The sequence below is a fragment of the Staurois parvus genome, unplaced genomic scaffold (genome assembly GCF_062004578.1).
Source record: "Staurois parvus isolate SC_StPar_1 unplaced genomic scaffold, SC_StPar_1.0 ptg000673l, whole genome shotgun sequence".
NCBI lineage: Eukaryota > Metazoa > Chordata > Amphibia > Anura > Ranidae > Staurois > Staurois parvus.
In genome coordinates this window covers 1038875-1051654 of record NW_028318469.1, presented here as the reverse complement: position 1 = coordinate 1051654, position 12780 = coordinate 1038875, and the positions used below count along the sequence as shown (strand labels likewise).

General features: G+C 45.1%; 1 protein-coding gene across 1 annotated transcript in view; it reads left to right on the top strand.

Annotated features, from left to right (window-relative positions):
• Window positions 1–8830: 8830 nt before the first annotated feature.
• Window positions 8831–12780, top strand: part of LOC149447689 (telomerase protein component 1-like) — a 49798-nt gene continuing 45848 nt past the window's right edge. The window contains exon 1 of the mRNA XM_089652192.1: window positions 8831–8869. Within this exon, the coding sequence (XP_089508318.1) occupies window positions 8831–8869 (39 nt within the window). The remainder of the gene's footprint in view (window positions 8870–12780) is intronic.

Genomic DNA, 12780 nt, shown 5'->3' with positions numbered 1-12780 from the left:
AATTGCCAACAAAAAACACAATTTTAAATCGCATCTAGTGTGAACCAAGCAGGCAATTCAACAAAGGAAATAAATCTTTGAAGGCATGCGGTATCTGCATACTCAGATAAAGGTATGTTATGGATTTGGAGGGGGACTCTATGCCATTATTTTATTAATTTTTTTTTTTTTTTTTTTTAAACCTTTTCTCTCTCGCTCACTCTTCTCTCTCTGTCAGCTCTTGGCTTGACAAACCTTCCCAAAAAGGGTTGGATAGAAACCAGCAATATCAAATCAATCATTAGTCCAGGCCCTTATCTCATCCCCATCGTTTGACATTCACATAAGGTACAGCTTTAAAGGTGTTTGAACAGACAAGGCCTCATTCTAATTCACATTCTAGGGATCATTTAGACAGAAAGCAAAGATGCTGCCAGCACATCTACAGTTGCAAGAAAAGGTATGTGGACCCCTTGGGATTACGTGGAGTTTTGCATGAATTGGGCATAAAATGTGCTCTGAACGTCATCTAAGTCACAACAATAGAAGAACACAGTCTGCTGAACATAATACTACACAAACATTAGGTGTTGCCATGGTTTAATTGCACATAACATGTAAACATTCACAGTGCAGGGAGGAAAAAGTATGTGAGGCCCTAGCTTAATGACTTCTCCCAGAGCTAATTGGAGCCAGGAGTGAGCCAACCTTGATTCCAATCAGTGTGATGATATTGGATGTGTTGCTGACAGCTGTCCTGCCCTTAAAAAACACACACCTGTTTTGGGTTTACTGGTTTGAAGAAGCACTGTCTGATGTGAACCATGCCTTGCAGAAAAGAGCTCTCGGAAGACCTACGATCAAGAATTGTTGACTTGCATGAAGCTGGAAAGGGTTACAAAAGTATCTCCAAAAGCCTTGATGTTCATGTGTCCACGGTAAGACAGACTGTCTACAAATGGAGAAAGTTTAGCACTGTTGCTACTCTCCCTAGGTGTGGTCGTCCTGTAAAAATGACTGCAAGAGCACAGCGCAGAATGCTGCATGAGGTAAAGAAGAATCCCAGAGTGTCAGCTAAAGACCTACAGAAATCTCTGGCACATGCTAACATTTTTGTTGACACATCTACAATAAGGAAAACATTAAACAAGAATGGAGTACATGGGAGGACACCACGGAGGAAGCCATTGCTGTCCAAAAAGAATATTGCAGCACGTTTGAAGTTTGCAAAGAGCACCTGGATGTTCCACAGCACTACTGGCAAAATATACTGTGGACAGATGAAACCAAGATTGAGTTGTTTGGGAAGAACACACAACACTATGTGTGGAGAAAAAAAGGCACAGCACACCAACATCAAAACCTCATCCCCACTGTAAAACATGGCGGAGGGAGCATCATGGTTTGGGGCTGCTTTGCTGCCTCAGGGCCTGGACGGATTGTTGTCATTGATGGGAAAATTAATTCCAGAGTTTATCAAGACATTTTGCAGGAAAATGTACGACCATCTGTCCGCCAACTGAAGCTCCGCAGAGGATGGGTGATGCAACAGGACAATGACCCAAAGCATACAAGTAATTCAACAAAACAATGGCTGCAACAGCACAGAATACGCCTTCTGGAGTGGCCCAGTCAGAGTCCTGACCTCAACCCGATTGAAATGCTGTGGCATGTCCTTAAGAGAGCGATTCACACCAGACATCCCAAGATTATTGCTACACTGAAACAGTTTTGTGAAGAGGAGTGGTCCAAAATTACTCCAGATCGTTGTGCAGGTCTGATCTGCAACTACAGGAAACGTTTGGTTGAGGTTATTGCTGCCAAAGGAGGGTCAACCAGTTATTAAGTCCAAAGGTTCACATACTTTTTCTTCCCTGCACTGTGAATGTTTACATGTTATGTGCAATTAAACCATGGCAACCACTAATGTTTGTGTAGTATTATGTTCAGCAGACTGTGTTCTTCTATTGTTGTGACTTAGATGACGTTCAGAGCACATTTTATGCCCAATTCATGCAAAACTCCATGTAATCCCAAGGGGTTCACATACTTTTTCTTGCAACTGTATTTTAGGGCGGCCGCCCAAGGAGATCAGGCTTCTTTGCCGTGGTTCGGATTTAAACTGACGACCCTAGCGCTGTGAGGCAGCAGTGCTAACCACTTATCCACTGAGCTGTGATACTAATCTTAGGGTCGCCGGCGGCTTACACCATGATTGACGTTGGATCTACTTCGGGGGACAATCTTTTAGATTTTTCTTTTATTAAAGGACTTGTCAAAGACCGTGTCCTGTCTTTTTTTACACTACACTTTTTGTTTTTTTGTGAATAAGTAGCGGTATCATGTACCCCATACTCAATCACGTAGGGTGGGAGGGATCTGGGGGCCCCCTTGTTAAAGGGGGCTTCCAGATTTTGATAAGCCCCCCACCCGCAGACCCCCACAACCACTGGCCAGGGATTTGGGGAAGAGGCCCTTGTCCCCATCAACATGGGGACAAGATGCTTTGGGGGGGAGCCTCCCTGCCCCAGAGCATCCCCTCATGTTGAGGGCACGTGGCCTGGTATGGTTCAGGAGGGGGGGCGCTCGCTTGTCCACCCCCCTCTCCTGACCTGCTGGGCTGCATGCTCGGAAAAGGGTCTGGTATGGATTTGGGGGGGACCCCACACCATTTGTTTTTTATTTTGACATGGTGTTACCCCTTAAGATCCATACCAGACCCGAAGGGCTTGGTATGGATGGGAGGGGGGACCACACAGCATTTTTTTTAGTATTTAATTTCCGGTAATTCTTTTACATTCATCTGTCAGTGGGGAACCCCGCTGACAGCTGAAACATTAACACATGGTTGTCACTACTAAAATACTGCATGAGTTATTTTATCAAGTCATGCGGCGTTTTAGTAGTGAAAACCAATGCAGCGTTCATGTTTCAGCTGTCAGCAGAGATCCCCACTGACAGCTGAATTTAAAAGCATTGCCGGGAATTAAAAAAATAATTAAAAAAATAGCGTGGGGTCCCCCCTCCCATCCACACCAAACCCTTCGGGTCTGTATGTATTTAGAGGGAAACTTCCATGCTAAAATTTAAAAAAAATGGTGTGGGCCCCCCCCCAAAATTCATACCAGACCCTTATCCGAGCATGCAGTCCGGCAGGTCAGGAAAGGGGGGGACGAGTGAGCCCCCCCTCCTGAATCATACCAGGCCACATGCCCTCAACCTTGGGGGGGGGCAGGGGGGCCTGGCCGGTGTTTGTAGGGGTCTGCAGGCAGGGGGCCTATCAGAATCTGGAGCCCCCTTTAACAAGGGGGTCCCTAGATCTTGGCACCCCCCCACGTGAACGCAAATTTCAATGTGAACATGTCTCTGCAGTGATTTTTCATTGTGTTAGACGTGCTTCTTAGCACGTTTGCTTTCTTAGAACGTCTGCTTTCTTAGACTGATTACTGGATTGTGCCTAGTTAGTAAATTCCATTTCGCGTCTACTTGTTAGACGCTTTCTTTAGTAAATGTCTTTGCTGTCTAAAAGTAGACGGTCGCTATTGAAAAGTAGACGTTAGCCCACGGAAATGCACGTAGGCACATTAGTAAATCAGGGCCTAACTGACACTGACATCAGCAGTGACACTAATACAGTGATCAGTGCTAATACTGTACACTGTCACTGTACTAATAACACTGACTAGGAAGGGATTAACATCTAGAGGCAACCAATGGGTTAACTGTGTGCCTAACAATGTGTAATGTGTGTTATATGTGCTCTTTTCATTTTTTGCTATTCCTTGTACACAGAGTTCTGTGTTTTGTAAAAACAGAACTCTGTGTGTGATTGGTTGCAGCCGATCTGCTGACTTCAGGCAAAAATCATTGGCTGAAATCAGCTGCCAAGCTCGTGCTGTGTCCAATCACAGCACAGGTCAGCAGGAGTATGCTCCCTGAACCTGAAAAAAATATCACGAAGTACAGGTATATCGCTTGGCCTGGAGCTGGTGCTCGCTTGCAGTACAACTACTGTTGGTGGGCGGCAAGCAGTTAATTTCCACCTCACTCCTGTGGAGGTCCCACTGTGTACAAAGCACTGACTTCTGCAGAACACCTAAACCCTTGATTCTGTTGGTTATGTGTTATAGAAGACACTGGTAGTGATAGCAGAATTCAGGCTTTACTTGTGTGGCTTAAGTTACAAACATAGAGAGCACATTGCAGCAGACTGTATAACAGCAGACATGTTACAGACACATTACTTCCTGAAGAGATGATAGAGAGAGGTGAGAACCAGCAAGTTTTACACATACACAACTAGTAACCTTTAGCGTACAGTGCCATCTACTGGTCAAGTGATATTACCACAGAATACTGTATATAGTACATTATAGTACATGCTGTTGCATTCCCAACACCCCTTCTCAACGGCATGTGCATAATTATATGACATTTAGTCTCTTTTGTAGAAAACAATAACGTTCCCTTGGCAAAGGTTTGGTGAGTGCGTCTGCAGTCATCTCCTCTGATGGGCAGTACTGGATGTCGATAACCCCTTGTTCTTGCATGTCTCTGAGCAGATGATATCTTACATCAATGTGCTTGGTTCTTGGGTTAATCTTCTCAGAGTGTGTAAACTTTATGCATCCCTGATTGTCTTCAAAGATGGGTGTGGGTTGTGACATATTCAGTCCCATGTCTAGTAGAAGTTGACGAATCCAAATGGCTTCTTGACATGCATGTGCTGCTGCTATGTATTCCGCTTCAGTTGAAGAGAGTGCAACAGTCACTTGTTTCCTTCTGTATCATATTTCACTTTAAAAGTCCATTTGCTTCCGATGGTTTTGTGACCAGGAGGGAGTTCTGTTAGTGACCAAGTTTTATTTTCTTGAAGTGATTTTATTTCTTCTCCAGCTGCTTTTCTCCACATGTCTTCCCAGGATGTTGGCTCCTGTGTTTGATGTTGTTTAGCAGCGTATGATAACCTGCGGGGTGGTATCCCTTTTGTCATTCGTGAGGATCTTCTGATTTCTTGTTGTTCAGTGGGTTCTATTGGATCGTTGATTGTAAGTTCCACTTCTTGTTCTGGCTCTTGTCCTGCTTCGCATAAATCAGTGTCTCTTGCCGATTCAGTGTGTAAATCCTCTCCACATTTTTCAAGAATTGTATTATCTGGTGCTTCACTTTCATCAAAATAAACACTGCGGCTTACTGTGACCTTGTTGGTCTTTGGACAAAGGATTCTATATCCCTTACTCTGCTCACTGTAGCCAACCAGAATGCCTTCTATGGCTTTGTTCTCCAACTTGGAGCGTTTCTGACTTGGAATGTGGGCATATCCTTTACAGCCAAACACTCTGATGTGTCCTACGTTAGGTTTTGATCCATTCCACATTTCATATGGTGTACTCTCAATAGCTTTTGATGGGAGCCTGTTTTGTAGGTATGTTGCAGTCATTATTGCTTCTCCCCAGTATTTGTTAGGTAAGCCAGCGTCCGTAATCATACATCTTGTCATTTCTACAAGAGTGCGATTCTTTCTTTCCGCTACACCGTTTTGCTCAGGAGTGTATGGTACGGTTGTTTGGTGTATAATGCCTTGTTTCTTTAGGTATGATTCCATCTCTTTATTCATATATTCCCCTCCATTGTCAGTGCATATTATTCCAGGTTTCCTTTGAAACTTGTTGCTTGTCATAGCTACAAACTCTTGAAATTTTTTTAATGTCTCACTTTTGTGCTTCATTAGATACGTTATTGTGTACCTGGAATAATCGTCAATGAAAGTCAGTAAATACCTGTTCCCGCCAGGTGTGATGGTTTTCATTGGTCCGCACACATCACTGTGTATCAGTTCCATGGGTTTAATGGTTTTACTCTGACTGGTCTGTGGAAGAGGGGTTCGGGTGGCCTTTGCTTTGATGCAACACGTGCACTTGCTGAGTGTGTGGCAAGGCAATATTTTCATGTCTTCTGATAGACCTCTCTTTGCAAAGTCCTTTATAGCTTCTGGGTTTCGATGCCCCAATCTTCTATGCCACAGGTGGATGCACTTGTCATGTGGGTTATGAGTTGCCGCATTAGCCTTCTCACTTTCAGTGACGAGTTTGTACAGATGTTCATTTAATCATCCTCTTGCTAAAATTTGCTTTCCATTTTGAATTGTGCATTCATTACCTCTGAACTGGACAGTGAGTCCATTGCTTGCAAGGGTTTTAACTGATAGGAGGCTTCCTTCTAGGCTTGGAACATATAGAACATTCTTTACAAGGATGCTCTGCTTGCCCCCTGATGGTGTTTTGCAGTTCAGAAATCCCTGACCTTTACCTTCCGCTGTAATACTTTTCCCATTTGCTAGGAAGACTTTATCTTTTACACTAAAATCAATTTCTGTGAAGAACGTCTCATCGCTTGTCATGTGACTTGTTGCCCCTGAATCAATGTACCATCCATGTGAGGTACTATTCTGAGTCACTTTAAAAGTACCACTCCATGATGCACTTTCATTTTCTTTCATGACTGCTTTAGCTCTTTCTCTTGTGGGTAGCTCCCGCTTTCGCTGCTCAGCTTTCCAGATTGAACAGTTCTTTTTCAGGTGACCGGCCTTTTTGCAGCGAAAACATACCCTGGTTTCTTTGCTTCGTCTTATGCCTTCATGCACCTTCAGAGCTGCCTCTGGTCTCTCGTTCTCTTCACTATGCAAATTTTCCTTTCTTCTGCTGTATTCATCAATTAATTTTCCCTTAACATATTCTAGCGTCAGTTCAGTTTCCGGTCTAGTTTCTAGAGCATTTATAAGGGCACTGTATGATTCTGGAAGGCTGCACAGAAGTATTGAAACAACATGGTTGCTTTTTAAATCTTCACCTATTGCACCCAGCTGGTCCACAATTTCTAGCATGGCATTTACATGTTCACCCATTTCCTGCCCTTTTTCCAGCCTCATCTTGTACAGTTTGCGTAGCAGATATAGTTTACTGTTTAGGTTTGCACGTTCATGCAGTTTTTGTAATGCAGTCCACATACCTTTAGCTGTGCTTTCTTTCCTTATATGAATGAGTTGATCATCCTCCACTAACAGGCTTATGACTGCTTTTGCTTGCCTGTTTTTTCTGTCCCATTCTTCCGGGTTGTCATTGGGTCTGTGTGTATCTAGTACCGGCCACAAGTCATCTTTGGATAACAGCATTTCAAGCTTAAACTTCCATAGCTGGTAGTTGGTATTGTTGAGCTTTGCTATTGTAAACTTCATATCTGAAGCACTTGCCATCTTTCAGTGAATTGGATTGTAAATGCAGCACTTACTTGCTTGTAGTTTTCCTTTTTCCAGTGTCTGGAGCTGGGCCCATAACCTGTTGGTTATGTGTTATAGAAGACACTGGTAGTGATAGCAGAATTCAGGCTTTACTTGTGTGGCTTAAGTTACAAATATAGAGAGCACATTGCAGCAGACTGTATAACAGCAGACATGTTACAGACACATTACTTCCTGAAGAGATGATAGAGAGAGGTGAGAACCAGCAAGTTTTACACATACACAACTAGTAACCTTTAGCGTACAGTGCCATCTACTGGTCAAGTGATATTACCACAGAATACTGTATATAGTACATTATAGTACATGCTGTTGCATTCCCAACAGATTCTTTGCAGTACCTCCAGCCTGATCCATAGGATCAGTGTGCCGCAGATTTGGTCCCAGGTAAACTAGAGGCACCAACTACCTGAGAGGGAGTCAGAACACCAACCCCCTCGCTAACCAGAGGACACAGTCATTCATGCCTTGCACCACTCTCCTGCTGGCTGGCTGCTATAGCATTGCCACCAGTCCTGTTACTCATGGCAATAGCCGGGTGGCCACTTCTCTTTCCAGTCCTCCACATGGTTAATCCCTCCATGGTGGCTCTCTTTCTCCTCCTCTTCCTCTTTGTTCCTTGTATGTTAAAGGCTCAGTTCTTTAGCTACACCATGTACTTTAATGCACCCTTTGATGAGCTTCAGACCAGGCATTCAATGGTTAACAGAACATTACTGAAGTTTCTTTGCAAGTAATGCAACACAGTCTCTTACAGTTCTCTATACACAGTCCTAGCACTACCTAACCCAGGCTGTCCATTGCATACCTTTCAGGGAAGCAAAGTCCATTCAGTTCAAGTCCATTTCAGGTAGAGTAATTTCCCCAGGGAGAATGCCAACATGGTGACCCAGTAGGGGGCCATGTGCTCAAGAGGGACTACACAGCACAGCAGACCTTTCCCTCCATTCCAATGGGGGTGCTCCAGAACCGAAGCTAGCTGGCCAGTGCTAGTTCCCTCCCCTTGTATTTATGCACCTACAGTAATGGATAGAACCATGAATATCTGGGAAAGAGAATCATTATTTTAACTCTTTCCTAGCTCACATGGTAGCCTGTATACACACTACATACATATATAACAGTACAATGAACACAGGAACCCGAAATTCATATATACCCTGTAAGCACCTACTTACCGCTGCCTGACGCTGGGCCCAGAAGACGGCTGCCATCATTGTAGTAGTGGTGACTATACTAAAGTAGTATTGTAGTGGCAAGTAGAATGACTGTCAGCCTTGAACACGGATTGTTCAGGTATGAGATATGCATACTTACCAAGCTGGACCAATGTAACTATGCAATAAAAGTCATACTAAACTTCAGCTTTAAATAAATGCTAGCTAGTAGTACTAGTAATGTTTCTACATAGTTCTCTAGGAATACAAAGTATTCTAGTAACAATGCATCTCTTTGTTCTGCGGTGCGTACACAAAGACAGGTGCCAGAGTAGTGTTTCCGGGTGTCATGGTGACCAGCTAACTGAGCTGTGACATGGGGATTGTGGTGACTAGAATGACTGGGAAGGAGGAGAAGGGTCGTGGAAAAACTGAGGTAAAGGTAAAAAAATGTCATGCTTCTGCACTTGTATTTTATAGGGAGCTTCAGAATGGGAGGAAGAGGAGGGCATGTCAGCTTGTCCAAGGTTTAAAGCCCTGTACACACGATGAGAATATTGGATGAATGATCATCCAGTTTTTTTTGTATGCCAGTCTCTTTTCGAAAGTGAAGAGTTCATGAAAATTATTGTATGACAATAAAAATTCAGCAGTGATGTAATGTATTGTATTGTTTTTGTATTGTATTTGCGGATGAAAAGTGTACTAATCAAACGAAAATAGTGCGATCTGGTATTGTACGAGAAAAATGTTTGTGCTTGTCCCTTTGACTAATTTCAGACGAAAACTGTGTACAAACAATCAGATTATCGTACGATCGCTTCAAAAGCAGTATATGTTCTATGATTTTCTGATCATGTGTGCTAGGCTTTAGAGAGAATTGCCGCAAAATGCTTATAATGCCAACATAGACACATTTCAGATGTCCTAAAAGTATTACATTTCTAATGCTAATAGAGCAGACATAATGAACTTAGCAATGGAGATATGAGCACATTTTGCTTTAACCACTTGCCGACCCCAGATAGCTGAATGACGGCTTCACTGCGGCTGGCCAGTTCTGGGAGGGCGTCATATGACGTCCTTCCAGAACGCGCCTTCGGCTATCTCCGTGATCATGTATGGTGATAAAAGGCCAATCACAGCGGCCTTTTATCACGTGATCAGCCGTGTCCAATGACACAGCAGATCACCGGTAAATACAGTTGCTGGTTTTTGGCTGCGCTTTCCTCACGCTGTCACAGCGTGAGGAAAGTACTGCTGATAACCTGCAATTGTCAGAGGAGGGATCGGCACCGATCATCAGGGCACTGATAATCAGCAATGCCACCCACCAGTGCTGCCCATCTGTGCCCAGCAGTACCACCAATCAGTGTCACCCAGCAGTGCTGCCAGTCAGTGCTGCCTATCAGTGCCCATCATTGTTGCATATCAGTGCCACCTATCAGTGCTCATCATTGTTGCATATCAGTGCCGCCTATCAGTGCTTGTCAGTTCTGCCTATCAGTGCAGCCTCATCAACGCACATCAGTGAAGGAGAAAAATTATGATGATCGCTGCCCATCAGTGCCACCCAGCAGTTCTGCCAGTTAGTGCCCAGGAATGCCACCAGTCAGTGCCACCTATCAGTGCCCATCATTGTTGCTTATCAGTGCCGCCTATCAATGCCCGTCAGTGCTGCCTATCAGTGCAGCCCCTTCAACGCACATCAGTGAAGGAAAAAAATTACTTGTTTGCAAAATTTTATAATAGAAACAAAGAATTTTTTTTTTTAACATTTTTGTTTATAGCGCAAAAAATAAAACACCCAGCGGTGAGTACATACCACCAAAAGAAAGCTCTATTTGTGTGAAAAAATGATAAAAATTTCATATGGGTGCAGCGTTGCATGACCGCGCAATTGTCATTCAAAGTGCGACAGCGCTGAAAGCTGAAAATTGGCCTGGACGGGAAGGGGGTATAAGTGTCCGGTAGACAAGTACCGTGTTTTTCGCTCCATAACACGCACTTTTTTCCCCCCAAAAAAGGGGGGAAAACGTCAATGCGTCTTATGGAGCGAATATAAAGCGGCCGGTCCGGTATTTCTGCCGCCACCATGTCAGAATACCGGGCCGGCCACTCAGCTGTTCTCTCCTGCAAGGCCTTACCCGTTCCTCGCTCCAGCGCTGCACAGTCTTCCCGCGCTGGCTTCTGTGACAGCCGGGTGCCCACTGCGCATGCGCTGCGCTTTGTGAATGGTCCACATGACAGGTCCCAGAAGGCGCCGGGCCATTCACAAAGCGCAGCGCTTCTCGCGCATGCGCAGTGGGCACCTGGCTGTCACAGAAGCCGGCGCGGGAAGAAGAGAGAAAGACAACGCTGCGGAAGTGGGAGCGGGTACCTGTCAAATTCAAGTACCCGCTCCCCCTCCCTCCCCAAAGGTCAGCAGTCTCTGGTCATCCCCTGCACTGTCTGCAGTCTCTGGTCATCTGTACTGTGTCCCTGGTATTTTCCCTGTACTATGTCCAGTCTCTGGTCATCTCCTGTACTGTGTCCGCAGTCTCTGATCATCTCCTGTACTGTGTCTGCAGTCTCTGGTCATCTCCTGTACTGTGCCTGCAGTCTCTGGTCATCTCCTCTACTATGTCCGCAGTCTAAGGTCATCTCCTGTACTATGTCCGCAGTCTCTGGTCATCTCCTGTACTATGTCCGCAGTCTCTGGTCATCTCCTGTAGTATGTCCGCAGTTTCTGGTCATCTCCTGTACTATGTCCACAGTCTCTGGTCATCTCCTGTACTATGTCCGCAGTCTCTGGTCATCTCCTGTAGTATGTCCGCAGTCTCTGGTCCATCTCCTGTACTGTCCGCAGTCTCTGGTCATCTCCTGTACTATGTCCAGTCTCTGGTCATCTCCTGTACTGTGTCCGCAGTCTCTGATCATCTCCTGTACTGTGTCCGCAGTCTCTGGTCATCTCCTGTACTGTGTCCGCAGTCTCTGGTCATCTCCTGTACTGTGTCCGCAGTCTCTGATCATCTCCTGTACTGTGTCCGCAGTCTCTGATCATCTCCTGTACTGTGTCTGCAGTCTCTGGTCATCTCCTGTACTGTGCCTGCAGTCTCTGGTCATCTCCTCTACTATGTCCGCAGTCTAAGGTCATCTCCTGTACTATGTCCGCAGTCTCTGGTCATCTCCTGTACTATGTCCGCAGTCTCTGGTCATCTCCTGTAGTATGTCCGCAGTTTCTGGTCATCTCCTGTACTATGTCCACAGTCTCTGGTCATCTCCTGTACTATGTCCGCAGTCTCTGGTCATCTCCTGTAGTATGTCCGCAGTCTCTGGTCCATCTCCTGTACTGTCCGCAGTCTCTGGTCATCTCCTGTACTATGTCCAGTCTCTGGTCATCTCCTGTACTGTGTCCGCAGTCTCTGATCATCTCCTGTACTGTGTCCGCAGTCTCTGGTCATCTCCTGTACTGTGTCCGCAGTCTCTGGTCATCTCCTGTACTGTGTCCGCAGTCTCTGATCATCTCCTGTACTGTGTCCGCAGTCTCTGGTCATCTCCTGTACTGTGTCCGCAGTCTCTGGTCATCTCCTGTACTGTGTCCGCAGTCTCTGGTCATCTCCTGTGCTATGTCCGCAGTCTCTGGTCATCTCCTGTACTATGTCCGCAGTCTCTGGTCATCTCCTGTACTATGTCCGCAGTCTCTGGTCATCTCCTGTAGTATGTCCGCAGTCTCTGGTCATCTCCTGTACTATGTCCGCAGTCTCTGGTCATCTCCTGTACTATGTCCACAGTCTCTGGTCATCTCCTGTAGTATGTCCGCAGTCTCTGGTCATCTCCTGTACTATGTCCGCAGTCTCTGGTCATCTCCTGTAGTATGTCCGCAGTCTCTGGTCATCTCCTGTAGTATGTCCGCAGTCTCTGGTCCATCTCCTGTAGTATGTCCGCAGTCTCTGGTCCATCTCCTGTACTGTCCGCAGTCTCTGGTCATCTCCTGTACTGTGTCCGCAGTCTCTGGTCATCTCCTGTACTGTGTCCTCAGTCTCTGGTCATTCCCTGTACTATATCTGCAGTCCATTGGTTCAGAATATTTTTTTTCTTGTTTTTCGCCTCTAAAACCTAGCTGCGTCTTATGGTCAGGTGCGTCTTATGGAGCGAAAAATATGGTAGTTAAAGTACATTTCTAGTAATCTCCAGTTAACTAACAAATAAACCTCCTTCCCACAAACCCTCTTCCAGCACCTATTTTTTTTTAATTCCTCTAAACACACCTTGTATTTCCACTTTTGCAGCAAAATTGGGATAAAACGTCTTAATATTTCTTACATGTTCCCATTTACATAGTATAACATGCAAAAACATTTTTAA